General features: G+C 36.6%; 1 protein-coding gene across 2 annotated transcripts in view; it reads left to right on the top strand.

Annotated features, from left to right (window-relative positions):
* The first annotated feature begins 3139 nt into the window (after positions 1-3139).
* Positions 3140-19621, top strand: part of PLOD2 (procollagen-lysine,2-oxoglutarate 5-dioxygenase 2) — a 49104-nt gene continuing 32622 nt past the window's right edge. For both annotated transcript variants that reach the window (XM_053458511.1, XM_053458509.1), the window contains exons 1-3: positions 3140-3311; positions 16396-16487; positions 17437-17573. In XM_053458511.1, coding sequence (XP_053314486.1) covers positions 3194-3311; positions 16396-16487; positions 17437-17573 — 347 coding nt within the window. In that variant the 5' untranslated portion in view covers positions 3140-3193. The remainder of the gene's footprint in view (positions 3312-16395; positions 16488-17436; positions 17574-19621) is intronic.

Genomic DNA, 19621 nt, shown 5'->3' with positions numbered 1-19621 from the left:
GATAAATGGTGATCTAGTATGTCTTCCTGAACATTAACATTCCAACTGTTTTTTTATCCTTACTTGTATTTTCTATACTGAAAATGTAGCATAAGGTAGTAATAAGAAACATGGAGGTTTACATTTAATTAAATCATTGTAAACCTGTATGATAGTAAGTAAATTTTTTCAATTTCACCAGGTCCTATTGCTGCTGTGACATAAAATGTAAAAAATATTGTCAAAACATCAAAATTGTCCAAGAAGACCATATCCAGGTCAGGAATTCAACCAAGATATTATTTAGAAAGACCCAGATGAAGGCAACCTTCACACACATCATTGTATAGCCATAGGGGAAGGATGAGAAGTTACTTAATGAAACCAAAATCTTGTGAAACCCTATTATTATATTATTTTATTTATATAGCGCGGACAATTTACACATTGCTTATTTAAATCCCTATTTATGTGTATAGCATAAAAAAACTATAAATACAAATACTAAAAATATCTTCTACTAAGCCCTATCTACAAAAAGGGACATGGTTCCTTATTTCGTAACCCCATGCTATCCTTTTCTATGGATTGTTACAACTACTTACTTTGGTAATATAAGCATGGCCTGTACAGCCTGGCTATAGATTGTTTCGATACACAGTTTCTTATTCCCTTAGACTTAAAGTTTCAAGGCTTTCTTGACTACTGGACTACTAGACTACTATATGCAAGTTGCAGTCACTTCCAAACAGGGATGGTTGAAGCAGACAGAAAATTAGGTAATGTCTTGTTTTACAACTCCTATAAACTGGAACACATGCAGCAAAGTGCATGCAGTAAAATGTTCTAGAGTCCATGTAAAATCTAGTCTAATGTGCATTAAAATAAAAATTGATCTATTAAATATATGATTCTTGATGCTAAAAAGTTTGAGTTGCTAAAAAGGCTTTTTTCTGAAGTGCTTCTCAGCTTCTTTCTCTGAAATGATTTCCAGACATGTAAATGTTAGTACCAAGAACAAATCTGAATTAAGGATTTCACTGTCTGAGCTTATAAAGATGACTGACAGCATAATTGGTTTACCTGTAGCAATTTTTTTAAAACAATTTGTCCTGAAATGATACTTGTACTCCGTGAGTGCTTCAATATAAATTCTTCGAAAAAAATAACATAAATAAAAACCTAAATAAAACATGTACCTGACATAGAAGTTGTAGCCATGTTTCTGCAGTTGCTCTCTACCTCTGTGGTGTGACATTTCTTGCCACTGATTGGCAGTTTGAAGCTAACCACCATTACACCATGACAGCAGCCCTAAACATATCAAGCTACAGAAAATACCCAATGGAAATTAGAATTTAGTCCCCTGGTAAGAATGGAAATACAAGGTTCTTCAGACATGTGCAAATATGGCAAAAATGATTTGGACACATTTTTCCATTTGTTTTTGTCCAATTCATTTTCGGGCAACAAATTTTGTTCCCTGTCCATTCGTTCGGCCAAAAATGTGGGGGCATTTTGCTTGTTCCCTGTTGCCCGCATTCACTCTTACTCATACTCTCACTCTTATTCACTCTCTCACGCGCTCTAAATGTACCTTCTCTGAAGACCACTTCCGCCCTCTGCTTCCGCATCTTCTTCTCCTTGACCCTCTATCTTCTCCCTCCTCTGTTCTTCTCTTCAATCTTGATTCTTAATCTGCTATCTTCTTTATTCGTCTGCATCTCCGCAGACATAACCTGGTGGCAACTTCAGCCAAAATGGCGGCTCTGCAGTGACATCCTCCCTGATTGGAGGATCAGTTTAAAAACTAAAATGCACATGTTCCAAATTTGACCCTACAACCTCTGAAAAACATGACATATTCATATGGCATATTGTTGTACTTGGGAGGTGTTACTGAATACTAAACAATAACCTTTTTGGTGTGGAATCGGTTGCATTGTACAGATTCTCTGTACTCTTTTTTTTTAATAATTGGTTTTATGGAGTTGGTGATCTGTCAAAATTCCAAGTTTAAAAAAAATAATGCATGTGTTCCAATTTTGACCCTGAAGCATCAGAAAACATGCCATACCCATTCATGTGGTGTATTGCTGCACACAGGGGCGTTGCTGAATACAAATTATGAGTTATGGGAAATTAGTAAGCTAGTCGGAAATCCCAGACATAGCAAAAACACAAAAATTGCTCTGGTGCTGTTGCACAAACAACATAAAATAACCCTGGTCCTTAAGGGGTTACTTTCAAATAACTTTAATATGTATTTGTTCTGAATTTTGCCTGTGAAACTGGAGAGTGCCTTTCATTATTACTTTTACTGACTTTCTCTCTTAACTCTTACACTCACACACCACTTTTCCTTTGTTCTGTTGTTTAACAATCCGCTTTCTCTTGAACTATTTTCTTATCTCTCCACCTTTCAGCTTTTTTTTTTCTCTCCCCCACATTTCTTGTTTCCCAAGGCATTGCTGGTAATGTCTTAATTCTTTTTCTAAGAATTTCCACTTTTATATAGAAGGGATTAGGAGAGATCAGGACAGAGAAGTCAAGTAATTATTTATGCAAAAAATGTTGGTTAGTGCTGCTGAAATAAAACAAACATAAACTATACTTACAGTAAGGTAAAAGTTCTAACATAAAACAAATTGTTTAATTTTGCTAAAACCTTTGTTGTGTTTGAGAACATAATGCACAACAGAACTTGCTTTTCCAGAATCAGATCTTCATTTTCCCTGGTTGAACGAGCCTTTGGGTTATCGTATACAAAAATCAAGAAGTTTAGAACTTTACATTTACAGGGAACTAAACTTGATATAGAAATACATAATATTTTACTCTGTTACACATAGGAGGATAAAATGTAAGATTTTGGAAAATTGACAGTTCTGTTTTAAATGTCCAAAATATTAAATGAAAACACTTTTTAGTTAAAATTCTCTAATAAACATTCACATTACCAATGCAGTTGATCTGATATTTGGATTTTCTGGAAATTCCCTGTGACTTCCATTTGGTAAACGTGGCAAAGAAGGGGTTAATTGAACCAGCACCCCCCTTTTCGTGGCCAGGGAAGCCTGATCACACTGGTGGCTGATAGATGGAGATGGGAGGAGCTTGTTCTCTGCGCTGCTGCCTATTTTGCTGAATTCTGCACTCCCCAGGCTTAGTTCTCTGCTTCTGCTGCTGCTGCTTCTCCAGAACTGCAGAGAAAATGCCTTTGGGCTACTTACGATCGCCTCTTTTCTTCCTATCATGCTTCTATCCTATCGTGTTCTTTCAGGGCATTTCAGCCACAGAATTTGAAACAGATCAGCCCCTGATTCCTAGAGGTAAGGAAACAATCAACTTAAAGGGTAATATGGGGTTTACAAGCTCTATAAGGAATTGATGACCAACAGCAGGCAGACAGGGATGGTAACTGTATTGTATATGAACTAATAACTAACAGTACTTAGTTAAAGTGTAACAACGCAGAACAATGCTATATTCAAGCCAGACTTCATTTGGCTGCTCTCTGTCGGGAGTGTCCGAGTTCATCTCATTTTTGCTCGACTGGATCTAGATGATCTGCAGCATAGGGTTATCCAGCGTGATCTGACATTAAAATAGTCTCCAGCTTGATGAAAGTGCAATAGAAAAGTGAGCTCATTGAATGTGCCATATTGGGTGCCTCCCTGGGGTATTTAAAGACGGGAGAGGCAGTGTTTGGATTGTAACAGTAACTTGTCAGAGTTCTGTAGTGTGGCTGGCTGGTTGCGTCTGGAAGGATTCTTTGACTCCCTTGTAAGGTGTTCAGACAGTGATTCATTGAGAAGCAAACCCTGCTGACTGCTTCATGGTCCCAGACTTGAGACTTGTTGATCCTACGCATTCTGTGGCACGTACAAGCATCCTCCATGGCCACAGTACTCCTCTAATAAAACGCTTCGATTGTTTAAGACACCAAAGTGGTTAATAATATATCTTTTAGTTCTTCTTCTAAACTCTTTGTTCCTCAAGCCTACACTGGGTAGGAGACATGCTGCTAACTTGAGCTCTTTTGTTTCTGGAATGTGAGATTGCTTATTATTTTATGAGATTACATTTTATTTAACTTATACTCTACCTTAAAGACCAGTCTAGGTAACAGCACTGCTTCTGTGTGCAAGTTAGAATATATATATACTATATATATATATATATATATATATATATATATATATAGTATATATATTCTGTCTTTGCTGGCATAATGCCAGCCTTTTCTAACATTTGCAGACAAAGCTACTATATGCTGTAGTTTATATATATATAAACAAAATAAAAACATTGTATAAAACAATACAATTAAACTACAGACAATTTATCTGCCAGTATGTATACATAAATATATATATATACGCGTTCATCAAGACTGCTCCTTTTAAATTTTACTGAGATCTGCAATGGGACAAATACAGATTAGTAGTTGTACCCACACACTAGGTCAATGTATCCTTGCCTGTTGCAATTTTTTTTATTTTGTAATAAGCCTCCAGCATAAATAGGAATTCAGGTTAGTTTGTCAGAAATGCATGTTAAGCAGTATAAAATGAATACTGCTGTATATAATAACATTTCCTTTATATTTTAAGAAAAAAAGTAACAGTTTCCTATGGTGCAAAGTTTTGCCTAAGGGCTTCTACGTTTTATGAGTTGTGTTGTTATTGAATGCATCAGTTTAACAGGAGGGTAATAACACGGTTGCTGAACTTTTACATGACTTTAGGCAATCCAAACCTCCTTTTGATTGAATGGGGGTTTTAACCTCATTAGACAGTTGGTTTATGTGTGAGCAGTGACATTAGATACATTTTGCTGTAGTTTTAGGTTGTCTAATGCATAGTTAGTTTTATTATCTAATATAATACATTGACCTACCTTAATTATTTCTGAATAACTTAATAAGGCGGTATTAAGATCTTATTCTCAGCTGCAGTTTACTTATGTCCCTGAAACACATTTCAGTAATTGATTTAGTAACATAGTCAAGCCTATTACATCTCTTTCAGATTGGTAGTAGCTCTTTATACCCTCGAAAGGAAAATCCTAAAAAAGTTTTTGCAGGTATAACTAACTTTTCTATAAGGGCTCGCTCTTTTAAGATTCATGGTGTGTGTGTGTGTGTATATATATATATATGTATGTATGTATGTATGTATGTATGTATATATATATATATATATATATATATATAAGACTTTATTCATTCGTGACTGTCAGACATGATTTATTGGTTCACATTTCTTTACACAAGTGGAAACTTTTGTGGCTGATGATGTCACATGCCTTTAGATTACTTAATTGCATCTTTGCATGGTTTTATACTTAGATTTTTAGCTAAAATCTGAGATGATATTTTAAGAATCATTCAAATATTGGATAGCAAAAACTAACAAATCACAAAAGCTGTAAACTACACTAAACCTCGGATTTTACACATAATGATGTGATGTACCTTTATTGGAATATTGCTGTTTGTGCATAGTATAAATGAAAAATCAAAATTTTTGTACGTTAAGGGAAAATGTTCTATTTATGCATTACACCCTACTGTGTAATAGCAGAGATGACACCATATTGGTCCACATTAGACCAAACTTTCTAACAATCTATTCACTTGTGTAAACAATATAAACAGTAGGTTAAGAGGCCATAAAACATTTTAAATAGCTCTGACACTTTTACTTCAGCTATAGCTAAATAGCACCTTAAACCTGTCACACGTAGTATTTATGAAATCACCTGGAGCCATGAACCCCTGGTGTGATTCTTAGTGATTCCAGTGGACAGGCAGCTGTCTAAATAAAAGCCTTGGCAACAGATAGCATTGTATACAACTGATACAGTCAGGATCCCAAAGGAGCAGTCATCTCATTTCCTGAAAACTAAATCTACTCGTATATATATATATATATATATATATATACCGTATTGGCTCGGATATATAGGCCACCCCCGTATATAGGCCGCACCCTAAAAGTTTGGTGCTTTTTTAAAGAAAAAGTTGTTTTCTTTAAAAAAGCACCAAAAAAACATGCTGCCACTCTGTCTCCCCCCTCCGAGATATGCTGCCACTCCCCCCCCGAGATATGCTGCCACTGTGCACCCCCGAGATATGCGGCCACTGTCCCCCCCCGAGATATGCTGCCACTGTCCTCCTCCTCCCCCCCGAGATATGCTGCCACTGTCCTCCCCCGAGATATGCTGCCACTGTCCCCCCCCGAGATATGCTGCCACTCTGCCCCCCCCCGACTTACCAGAGCAGACTCCCGGGTGTCTTGCGGGGCCGGCGGGGGACATCTACGCAATATGCGTATACAACTTTCGGTGCCGGCACTCAGCGGATGTGCCGGCACCGGAAGTAGTATACGCCTATTGCGTAGATGTCCCCCGCCGGCCCCGCAAGACACCCGGAAGTCTGCTCTGGTAAGTCTTGGGGGCAGAGGTAAAACGCATCGTGTGGACGGTCACTGGCTGCGGCGATGCGGGTAAACAACCTCCGCTGCCGGGACATCTTCACGATGTGCTTTAACAATCTCCCTTGCCGGGACTCCCCCGTGGGAATTCCCGGCAAGGGAGATTGTTAAAGCACATCGTGCAGATGTGCCGGCAGCGGAGGCTGTTTACCCGCATCGCGGAAAGTGCTGGCAGGGGAGGCTGTCTGAGCGTATCGGAGAGTAGGATACAGGTCCCCTGCACCGCTGTGGGGGATCTGTATCCTAACCCCGCTGCCTGCCCGGCGCCCAGGACTGCATGTCCCGGGCGTCGGAGGCTAGACCCCGAATATAGGCCGCACCTCCACTTTAAAGACTTAAAGTGGGGGGAAAAAGTGCGGCCTATATTCGAGCCAATACGGTATATATACACAATATATATACGAGGGACTTTCAAAAAGTTTCCACACTTTTTTTAAACATCACTTTTTTACATAGTCGTCTTCCTTTGCGATGCAATTTTCCCAACGTTGTACCAATTTTTTAATGCCATCAGCATTATGCATCATGATGCACCACTGCTTTCACATCATCGGCATGATGGATTCTTCCACTGCATACTCTGCTGCTTGCTTTCTGGCTTGTAATGGTGAACCCACATCTTCCACAGAAAATCATCACCTTCTTCACAGTAACAGGCCATGTGTTGGGAACAAACATCTAAGCGCTTGCACTCATGCTCCTCTGTCAGCTGCCACCTGGCACACGCTGAACTTAAGGCTGTCATGAATCAGAGGCAGATCCAACACTCACATTCGGCTTTGCTGCAACCTCTTCAACTGAGCACACGTGAAAAGATGAATTTGTGCTCCCGGCAAACCTTCCGCCCACCAAAAGCACAACATGACAGAACGCTGTTCCTCTTTGATGCAATTATACGTTTCGCAGTCATCTTCACTGCTTGCCAGACATATCAATTACTACTCCTCCCGCCTTCACCATTTCCAACGCAAATATAAAACTGTGAAACTTTTTGAATGTCCCTTGTGTATATATATATATATATATATATATATATATATATATATATATATATATATAAAGAATTGAAAGCTGGCAGCTTACCTGCATGCAACGTGGTCTCTAGCATGTTAACAAATCACATTTGTTTAAATGTCTTAGTTTGCTGTTTCAATAGTTAGCTATCAATGAACCTCTCTTATAACCATCCCAGTTTACATGGGAATGTTTCCAATTATGGGAACAGTTTCCAATTAGCCCTGAGACTGACATGCATATGGGAACAGCTGGAAGCTTCAAAATGCAAGCGGTAGGGAAAACACAACAATAGCACTAAATATTTACTTATCACCTAAATAAACTTTACTTCTGTTATTCATATATCTCAGAAGTACCAAATACTTTTTTTTCATAATGCACACTTTACTTTTTTTGAATTTTGTAATAATTTTCTTTATGTTACACAATGTTATATGCAATGTTTTTTTAAAACCTCCCTATCATCTGCTTCCTGTTCTAGTTTGTAACCATTTAAACAGCTGGGTTATGTAAATCACAGCACTCAGGGTGGGTGGGATTGTTTGCCCTAAACAATGCTGTAGGTATATCAAGCAATGTCACTTTCACAGCTGAAGGTGAAAAGGTTAACATAGTGTGAATTGGGGCTAAAATGCCTGAGTATAGATACAGTCAGAAGTAAAAAAAAAAGAGAGAGATGAAATGCCCTCATTACCTTTTGTTCTGTAAGTGAAAACTGGTATGTTTGGTACCACTTGACAAACCTGGGCAAAACCCATATCAGATGTAAAATTTTAATTGATTTTTATTATTTACAGTCTTCCCAAGAAATATTCACTTCATTGGTGCTAGGCTGCTTAATTGGTTGGTTTATAATGCATTTTGTAATGTTTCCAACTAATTGTATACTGTTGACTGACCCTAGTGCAGCTTAGACCTTCTTCCTTAATGTAGGCATACCTATTTTTATCATTAATCAAATATACCGATCCTAATGGCTGTATGACTACTGTACCACTTTGTACAACTTCACAGATCAGACTTTAAACTTTGGGTCTCCAGTTTATCCAATGTATTGGATGTTGGGTGGCAAAGTACTGATATCTATCCACTTAATTGATTTTGGTAAGCAGATTAACCACTCTGGTCATAAACTGATCATACCAGCTGGGCTCCTGAGTCCAGTCCTCATTGAATTTATTAAGATTTATTAGAACTAATAATATTTGTATGTGATCAGAAGACAAGGGTATTAGAGATGCAGCCCTTTTTATTTTCACTTAATAAATCCACTGCTTTATGCAATTGTTATGAAACATTTAAGTTTACAAACAACTTCTGTGTTATTAAGAAGAATGTTCTTTAGGTCATACACCTAACATGAGATTTTTTTTTCACATTGATTAATATTGCAGATGTTTTGTTGAGTTAATTTATTCTACGCTTGCATTCTTACCCATCTACTGGCAAATATATATAATAGAATTTGAGCTTCTTACTGAATTTTCCTAAATACACACCAGAAAATGTATTACACCGTTTTTATGACTTCATTCTTGCCGAGCCAAGGGGAAATCCTGACTGAAGTCTTTGGCTATGGTGTGGACTGGCTAACTACAGACCCTACAAAAAAATTAACTAGCATTGTGAGTACAGTTTACCCGGGCTATTAGTACAATGTAATTTAATCTCATATGTTGTCAGCCAGCTTTTCTTCAACTGAAAATAAAAGTTTCCTTTCCATGTAATAAGTATCCATTACACCTTTTAGAAAAACCTACTAACATGGAAGGAAATGTTGATCTTTTTCACATGCAGACTTAGCCAGAGTCTACATAAAAATACTCTAATAATATTAAAGACTGGCAGTTGTATGAACATTTTTATGCAATTGAAAATTGTAAACAAATGAACACAAGTTTTATTAAAAATATACATTAGTGTCTCATGCAGCCTAACTAATGAAAACTACATATTAAATTACTCTGTGAGTACTTTTATATGTGTTGTTCAAAAAATAAAATAAATGAAGCACTTACCTTAAGGAGAAGCTGCAGTGCAGTGCCTCCTCCGTAGTCTCAAGCAACCAATCTGTAGCAGGAAAATGCTTCCATTGAAATCAGCAGTTCCTGCACATGTTCACAGGGGTATTCTTCAAAGTAAGATGGGAGCTGATTTGTTTCTGGTCTTGTAAGACCTACATGGCCTGCCAAGCCAGCACTATCTTCTCTGTCATCTTCTCTTATCTTCTATCTTTGTCCACATCTCCACAAATCTTTATCTCATCTCTCCCATTTCTCATCATCTCTCCTCCTAGTTCACTTTATCTCTTTTCTTTTTTACTGCTTCATTTTCTCTCTACTGTTTTTTTCCCATCTCTCCTCTTTATCGCTCCCATTTCTCTAAATCTGTACCTTTTCTCATTATCTCTCTTTGTACTCTATATCTCTTCTTCTTTATCTCTATCTCTCTTCTTTCTCTTTATCTCTCCCCTTTGTCCCTATATCTCCCCTTATTCATTATCTCTAATGTATCTTAAATCTCTCCCATCTGTCTTTCGTCCCATATCTCTTTTTTCTCATTATATCTCCCTTCTCTCTATCCCTCCCCTTTCTCTCTCTATTCCTCCCCTTCTCTCTCCTCCTGATTACCGCTCTATATTTTCCTGTCCATTTCCTTACTATCTCTCCCCTTTCTCACCATTTATCTATCCCATTTCTCACATCCTATCTCCCCCTTTTCTCACTATCTCTCTCTCTCTCATTTCTCTCCATCACTTGCTGAAGTCCTGTGGTGGGAGCACAAGACCTCTGTCTCACTGCTCCTTCGGAGTGTGCGCCGCTTTATTGCTGAGCGCCGGGATATGACATCATATGGCACTGAGCATCAATCACAAGCAGCATACCAGGTGAACAGGGAGACAGAGGTCTGAACCCCGTGCTCCCTCCAGCGGCAGGCAGTCTATCTGGCACCCTTATATAGATCTGCACTCAACGCCACCACCTACCTTGCATAGAGGACAGCAGCTCCAGGTGTTGCCCTCCACTGCATCCATTTGGAGGATACAATAAAACATGTATAAATAGACTAAGACAAACCAATATTTTATGTAATGACACTGCTGGCAAGTGCACAATCTAGGGAATATGTTTTTTTTTCTATGAGGAAAATAGAATAAATAATGTTGATATCAGAGAATAGAAATTATTCCCTGAAGACACAATGTAATGCCACTGACTACCCTACTATAGAAAAATGCATATAAAAGTACTGTGTGACACACCTGGCATCTTTTTACCTCCATAACCCAAAAGTACTTGTCACTGGTTAAGCTATCACTCAGTGGCAGTAAGGTCTTCCCTTTTATGGCTAATAAATTTCTGTCTTATAGTGCACCTCAGCCAGGGAAAGGTCCAAATTCCTATCCAACTGCTAAAATGGTTTGGGGCAGTCAGTAAATTCCAGCCATTAGCATAGAGAATCAAACCATGTGTATTAATCATTACTGGCCAAAGTAAAGATATCATTGCAGTTACAATTTCCTTCCTGGCATATATATGATTCATACATCTCATCTTGGAAATAAAATCATAACAGTGATCCAATAGTAGTGCCTCAATTAATTGCTTTGCCAGCATGTTTTCTTTTTCATGCCATAAGAAAAAGTATTCTTTGTTTCCAAAGCAGCAGTAGTAAAAAGTCATAACTTACTTGAAAGGGACCTCCCAACGTACTGGCCACAGCAATTAATCAATAAATACATACATAACATGTAATATTTCTTAATGGTGATACCACATATATTCAATAACACAATCACACAAGAATTCTTCTTGGCTTTAATGAGATATCTGTTTAATTTAATACACTATTTGGGTTATACTGTTTAATCTCAAGTGCACATACAGAAATCAACTGAATTTAATTTGTGCATCAATGTAAGCATAGCTGCCACAAACATTGGACATAACCTTCCATACTGGTATTATAATACTGTATATGATTTCCCGAGTTCCTTCTCCGTTGATTTTGTTTTGCATGTCTGTTTTGTTTTTCCATAAAACCACTAGAAGCTATATTGAGATGCCACATCTCTTTGATGTTTATTCATTAAAGTAAGAGCTGACTGGAGAGTTTAAAGGACAGTTGTGGTTTCAGGTCCCTCATTTACTATGGAGGAGCAAGACTGGCAGGTTCCTCCAGCTTGAAGACTGAGCTGGCCCTGCATAATGAATAGTTTTATGGGTGAGCAGACAGTGAAGAAATCTCAGTGTTTTAGCTATGCATTATACAGGACCAGCCAAGTGTTTTCACAACAGAAGCTCACTAGGGTTGGCTCTTCATTATGAATAGTGAAGTGAGGTAGATGAAACTGCAACTCTCCTGCTGACTCACTGTCAACTGTCCCTTTAGTGAATAAACCTATGTGTTTTATTAGGTGGCTGCAAAGTTTGAATGCATGTTCATACTCATTACAACAAAACAAGCATGTGTTATAAGGATGCTATTTTCCCCTTTAACTGGGGGGTTTTAGTAAAAAATATATTTTCAACTTCATTCATTTTAATGCTACCCTTCATATGTCTTCCTTATAAATGCCCCTTGTAAATACAAAATCTAGTTTGGAGAATTAGCAAGTTTAATATAATGCCTCTTCACATTCAAGTTGTTGAAAGTCAAAGGGAATAAAATAATGGTATATTTCACACATCTGGACATTCTAGTAGCACATGATCTAAATAAAGGGCCCCCAACATTTATATAATTAAAGCTACTTATGGTTATTTTAAGAGCTACAATGAAATCACATTGGAAGAAAAATGAAACTTTAAGCCTTAACAGTATATTTTAACTTTTTTATGTGTATTTTTTTAGATGTACTTTTACATAACCACATACGTGCAACCCCCTCCCCCCAAAAAATGTGGCAGCCACACAGAGAAGCTACACAGAACATGGTTACAGAGTGTAGTGCGTTAGTGTGTTAACACTAGCTTTGCTAGAGACACAGTATTCTAGGGTATTATTTAACAGAATGATAGTGTATCAGAGTAGGGCGCCTGTATTCTGCACGTTTTATCTGATCCAATGTAACTACACAGCTTACTGTAATTATGGGGCTTGGCAGGAAAATGAAAACAATGTTTGTATAAAGTGATGCTTTGGTTTAAAAACAGAAGTTTCTTCTAACTCTCTTATACTACGTGGCACTTGGCGAGAAATGTTTAGGCAGATTCATATACACGCAGCTAGTATTAAATACCAGCGAGCAAAACACACACACACACATATATATATCTATATAGCTTTATATATATCTATATATATATATTTTTTTTTATTCAGACATACCGTTGCCTTACTTTCTACTTGATCTAGATTCTTTTAGATTTTATGAAGCCTTGCTAATGTAATTTGTTTTTTATCCAAAAGGTTTTAGATCAGATGCTGAGATTGATATCTTATTCCAAAGTAATCATTTTCTGCTACTCTGAAAAAGAATTTTGACTATTTTGAAATATTGAAATTTTTTGGGGTCAAAAAAGGTAACCTAAAGTAATCCGGTGTCAGAGTTTCTGGCTCTCCTACTAAAATATACTTTGCGTTACTAAAATTGTAACTTAAAATTAAACACCTCAGAAGCACAAACAGTGTGTGTGTGTAGCATTATGTAAGACTGTTTGTGATCTGTTCCTCAGCCAGCAAGGCTAAACCCAAGAGAGCTTTGGCATTAGGTTTCTTTGATATTACTGCAATAGTATCAGCAAGAGGTCGGCTATACATTCCATGGCAACATGGCTAATACATATCTTTATCCCTCATTAACATGCCAGGGAGTCATGTTTTCATTAAGTATACATGTTGGTTCGTAATACTGTATTCTCATTGCCTTATCTGGTTTATACTTATTAGTAGCACTGAATATGTTAATATGGTCAGTAACACAGATCATGTGATATTAGACAGCTGTTTGGGTGCATCTTATTTATGTTTTTCTGGCGTCTTATCATAAATGTTTGTTGAAAATAAACAAATCAGCCATACAAGTGTACAGGAGAGAGGAAAAAATATTGCATGGTGCTTCCTGTAGCCAAGTCACATTGCTGCAGGCTTATGTCTCTGCGGCCCAACAAACTCAGTATGTAGTGTTGCAGAGATACAGCAAAATTGGAAGAATAGAAGGACTGGAGTTTAATGTTCCAGGAGCTGTCTTAACACTTCATCTAGACTCTTCTTAAAACAACACACAAGGATAAGATGGAACCATGACCCAGTCTGTATTCTTTAGCAGGATAAAAAAATCCCTTTTCTAGTACCCATCGTACATATAATCACCCCATCAACTATAATAAAAATAAAAAAAGTAAACCTGGTGGTGAAAAATTATTTGACATTACACATTTTTGGTTTCAATTCTTTGTGATTCACATGTTCTATATCAGAGAAACTGTAAATTAGCAAGTTAATACTTGGCTGTTTGTGTTGAGCATGTGGTACCTGTCCTTTCTAGCTGCCACATTAGGTCCTTAACACTGCGAGGGGCAGTTGGCAAGGCAACTTTACAAGGAACACTGGAGACATATGTTTTATTTATTTTACATCTATACAGCATAATTACCTGTAAACTGATGTCTCTTATGATATCCCCTGAGACCCCCTGCACACTTGTGCTGTGTATTTTCCCATTGACATCAACTATTGCCAGTAATTGGCTGCTTTAAGCAATCAGACCTGGCCTGAATAGCAGGGGCAAAGTACTTAAATATGGGACACAGCTTTTACTTTAAAGTATGTATGTGAAAAATGTATTCAATGTTACCCTCTTCACTATGTATACTACTGTATACATGCTCTGCAGTATAGTTTTAAAAGAATAGCCATGTTAAAGATTGTCTTGACATAAGGGCATGAATGTCCATATGCAATGTCACATGCTCATGAAAGCAGGCCCAGCAGTGGTACATGATATAAATCAGAAACTGGTCATTAGGGAATAAGTGAGAGGATTATGTAAGTGAGTAAATGAGACATGTATGACTAAGAAGCCACGTCACCAAAAGCTCTGCCATTTTGGCAGAAGTTCACACAAGGTTACATTAGAGCTTATGGTGACATTCTTTACCTCGATCCCCCAATTAGGGGATAGGACATCACCAGAAAATCCACCATTTTGGCCGGAGTTCATGCAGGGCTATCTCAGTGCAGAATGGCAAAGTTCAAGTGGACTTTTTTGTTAAATTTGAAATTTGTACAAATCTGAATGCACAAGTCTACCACTAATACGGCAGGGTTTGCAAGGTTTGTGTATTTTAGGCAATGGTCTTATTTCTCTCCAGCTTAATCAGCAAAATAATATAGAACTATTTTGCATCTGTCACAAAAAGTGGTGATTAAGCAAAATGTTTATGTTGATGGGAAGAGATTTTAAGTTTTGCAAGAACACCCATTCATTTAAGGAACAGTTTAATTGCATGCACCAGACCACTTCTGTGGCAGACATTACTGGATCAATGTGGTTGGTTGCCTGTAATTAGAAGTATCTTAAAGGATTTAATTTAGATTCTGGTTTGAGTGACCAGATGTAGAGCGACCAGATGTAGACGTTTAGAATGGTTGGTGATATCACCCCGTATATATTACTTCTTTTACTCATATTCAAGAAGTATATTTTAATGTAGAGAACAGAAAATAAATAGTTTGTCCGTAACTTAAAGCTGACATCATAAATGTATATGATGCGTGTTATCTCCTCTTATATCACTTTATAATACAGAATACAGTTCACTATAGTCCAGAAAAAAATCTACACTTCTGTTTGGGTTTACCATAGGAACCAACAATTGTAATCAAAGAAATAGGCAGTTCCAAAGTTCTAATTGTGAAATAAATTGTTAAAAAAAGCTTCAGAATTATGTTGTTTTGTATGTTCTTTCTTTGGATAACCTTATATTAAATACATATATTTGTTTAGTGGCAGAAATTATTCTTTTAATATGGATATTGGCTACATTTTAAAGTTATGATGAAGGTACAGGGAACTTTTTAGTTTATTTGTTTTATCCCATAACAGTCATTCTCTCCATTAAAAATATTGCTTCTATCGCTGGCTGTTTCCATCTCCATCGTGAAGAGCATTTAAGCACACATTTGTGTCTGACTAGACTAGTGAAGATTTATAAAGGGATTATTCAAGTTCCTGTCCTTGGCCCTGGAAAGATGCCAGATTTTTTAAATGCCTTTCAATGCGTCTCCCATTTGGATCATAAGAATTTATGTAAAAGAAGATTTTATAAGCAAAGGAATGCAGCCCATGGTTCTGTAAAGATTTTTTTGTTTTTTGTTTGGAATGTAGAATATATTTTCAATATGCTTTCCTTTTTTGCTGAGGGACTGAATGTTATGATTTTTTTGTATGCTAAATGTAATAATCAATACTGTAAAAATACCAGAAGTTAAATTATCAGTACAAGTGAATCTTTATGGTTTAGTAAAGATATTGTGTGGGTGAAATGTAGAACATATTCTCAATGTGTTCCTTTCCTAATTGAGCCAATTCATTTTGTCATTTATTTTATTTTTTTGTAGAAATTAAAATGATATATGCTACCCGAAAGCATAGTTACATCTGGTGGTTAATTATTTACCTGAATGTTAGAATACCCCCAGCGCTATAACACTGTATGTTTGAAAGGAACACCAGAGCTTACCTTACCATATATACATTACTTACATACCATTAAAGGCAATATCACTTCTTGCTGAAACATGTATTATTTTAACAAGATTTTAAGAATTAGCTGTTGGCACTCCTAGATTGATAGTGTTTAAGCAGGCTTTATGTAAAATAATTTGTCTATGTCTGTATTAAAAGCCTTTACAGACGAATGATTGGCATTATTTCCTGATTTTTCCCCTCTAGAAAAACTGTTGGTTTTGACAGTAGCAACACAAGAAACAGATGGCTTTCACCGGTTTATGCAGTCCGCAAAGTTTTTCAACTATAATGTTAAGGTATGTACTTTTGTATAATGTATAGTATAAACCTATTAACATGTAGATTTTGTAGTAACAGAATCTTGTAACTGCAGAGACACATTACCAAGTGTTGTTGCCTAATGACTTACTTTAATCTGATCTTGGAATAATTTAGTGAAAGCAGGAAAACCTAATTTTGTTTAAAGCTAGCTATATATATATATATATATATATATATATATATATATATATTAGATTCCTTAATTCAAGTGAGCATACTGTACAAACCATTGTAGACCAGAGTGCTTTGTAAAATATAACCATTATTAGTTAGAAATAAATTATTATTGTGTTATAAAGTTACATTTTCGGAAAAAGGACTTTAAGACCAATTGCCGTAGACAAGCGTGTTAGACAAGGGATAAGTAAGTGCTGAGGTTGAAGATCACCAAAGAAATAATTCATAAAGGCCATCAAGGGTGAGACTTTTCTTTGCGCTATCATTTTTAAGTGTGACTGTTCGGCCACTTATCTTGGCTGGTATGGAAACTGTGTGTAAAGGTTATTCATTTTTGCAAATTTTTCTTAAAATATGAATTTAATTTTCTTTAAATGTTTTGATTAGTGTCCAAAATTATTTCTGTTTATAGAAAACAAAATATTTAAATGTTACAATATCTGTGTAAAGTAACTAAAGGCAACATTACTCTCTATACATACTAGAACTTTACCTAAATGGTTTGATACCCTAAGTTAAAGTAATTTTTTGTTTTTTAAAACCAGATAATCTTTCTCAAATCTGTTAGTCTGTTGTGTTTTTGAATGAGTAGAAATCTTTATAAAGATATCTTTGAAAAGGATTTTCCCCCAGATTTCTTTGAATGTAGATCTCAAATCTGTTTTTTTATTTTACAATGGTGGACGTTTTTGCAATAAACTAACACATAATAATGTAATACCCTTTTTACCGGTAATCTTTCCATAGGTTCTTGGCAGCGGAATGGAATGGAAAGGTGGTGATGTAGCCAATTCAATAGGTGGAGGGCAGAAAGTCCGTTTGTTAAAAGAAGCTTTGGAAAGCTTTGCTGACCAAGAGGATCTTCTAATTCTTGTTACAGACAGGTAACCTTTTGACCTAGGAAGGAATAATTAAGTGCATGTGTTTGGCTGTTCAATATAAAGTACTAATCTATCATTCACACTCACAGAGAGACAGCTTATTATTATTGCTTGCATGTATTCAATTTAATGGGGGGTTCAGTTATCAAAGCAAACGTGGCGTTCTTGTAAGTGTTGTAAAGGATTTATCGTCAGTTTGTTTCCTATTAAGAATATATCATAAAGCCAAGCTCCATTTAACTGTAGATGTATTTATGTTTACAAGTGAGTTAACTGGCTCAAACAGTATGTCTTTACAAATTAACTTTTTATGATAGTATGTATTGTATTTACTTTTTAAATATTATGATGTATTTTATTGTAGTGTGCTTTGTACGTACTTTACAATGCATTAATCCAAAAGATAAACAATTAAACATAAAGCCTTTACCTGACACAGAGGAGGTTGCCCTGCAGCAGCAGTAGCCCTTCTCCATGGTTCAACTGCTTGAAGTAGTCAGTCAATGGCAGAACTTACCGCACACACACATACACGGGTCTGAACAGCACACAGTATTACCAGCACTCAAGCTCACTGTAGGTGAGTGTATTATATCCAGTGGCGACTCTAGAAACAATATATAGGGGGGGCACACAAGATACCACAGTCAAACTGGGGGGGCATTAATAATTTCCACCATTAAATCATACCACTGAAAAAACACACACATATATATATAGATATATATTGCCAAAAGTAATGTGCTATGGAATGATACTTTTGTTATTGGACAATACTTGATCATTCAACATGGGAAGCCTGAAGCCACAATTTAGTAAAACTAATCCTTGAAATCCTTTAAACAACACAATACCTTAACTTTTGCACTAAATGATTTAAGGGCCTAATATTAGATCCTGCTGCTGATATATATATATATTAGCCCCTGCTGCCCAAATATATTAATATTAGCCCCCAGTTGCCGATATATATGTTAATATTAGTCCCTGCTGCCGATATATATATAAATATTAGACCCTGCTGCCGATAGCAGGTATAGATCAACACATTAACACACAAACCCAGCTTTGCATGTATAGATCAATTGAAATTCACTTGTGATCTCAGCACTGAAGGTATATATCAAATAAACAGAATCAGACATACAAATCCTGTATTTGCAGGTATACAATAATAATATATGAAACGTAGCATCGCAGGTATAGATCAAATAAATACATGGAAACAGCATTGCAGGTATTAATCAACTGAACAAGACATACAAACCCTGTATTTGCAGATATACATAAATAATGTATGGAAACATAGCATAGCAGATATGGATCTACAGAAGAACACACAAACCCAGCTTTGCAGGTATAGATCAATTGGAATTCACATAAAAACATGGCATTAATGGTATATTTTAAACCCCCTAAATTACAGGGATACATCACAGGTTGCACACCCAGATAACACACATACGATTTGCCATCTTTGTCCCATATACACCCGGCTTGTGCCATCTTGGTCCCCAAGGCTCAAACATCCTGCTAGTGCCATCTTTGCCCTTCCACAATTATACATCTATGATACGCACAATCACATTAACTCATGCTCTCCCTCATTCAGACAATTTATCCACATATTAACTCATGCTCTCCCTCATTCAGACAATTCATCCATTTTAAGAAACTACACCCCTTGGAGCTTCAAATGAGGGGCTACATGTATTTCTAGGACAAAAGTTGAGTGCACAAATTATGATGGAATATGTCGCGTTGGCTAGAAAATATGTTTTTTCTATCCATAGCGACATGTTCATTTGTGTCTTGCGCACTCCAGGTTTGTACTAGAAACACATGCAGCCCCTCATTTGATGCGCCAAGGGATGTCGTTTTTGCAAATGTGTACTTTTTGTGCCATAATTTAACTTCCTACGTGAGCAGTAATGCCACGTCAAGGCTTCAACCCTAATTACTGACCATTCACACGCCTTTCATATCTTCATTCACTCGCAGAAGCACACACCATACTTTAAATACATTCACTCACAGAAGCACACACCATT

This window comes from Spea bombifrons, chromosome 3, assembly GCF_027358695.1.
Source record: "Spea bombifrons isolate aSpeBom1 chromosome 3, aSpeBom1.2.pri, whole genome shotgun sequence".
NCBI classification, from domain to species: domain Eukaryota; kingdom Metazoa; phylum Chordata; class Amphibia; order Anura; family Pelobatidae; genus Spea; species Spea bombifrons.
The sequence above is the reverse complement of the archived record's forward strand: the minus strand, read 5'-3'. Positions and strand labels throughout refer to the sequence as shown.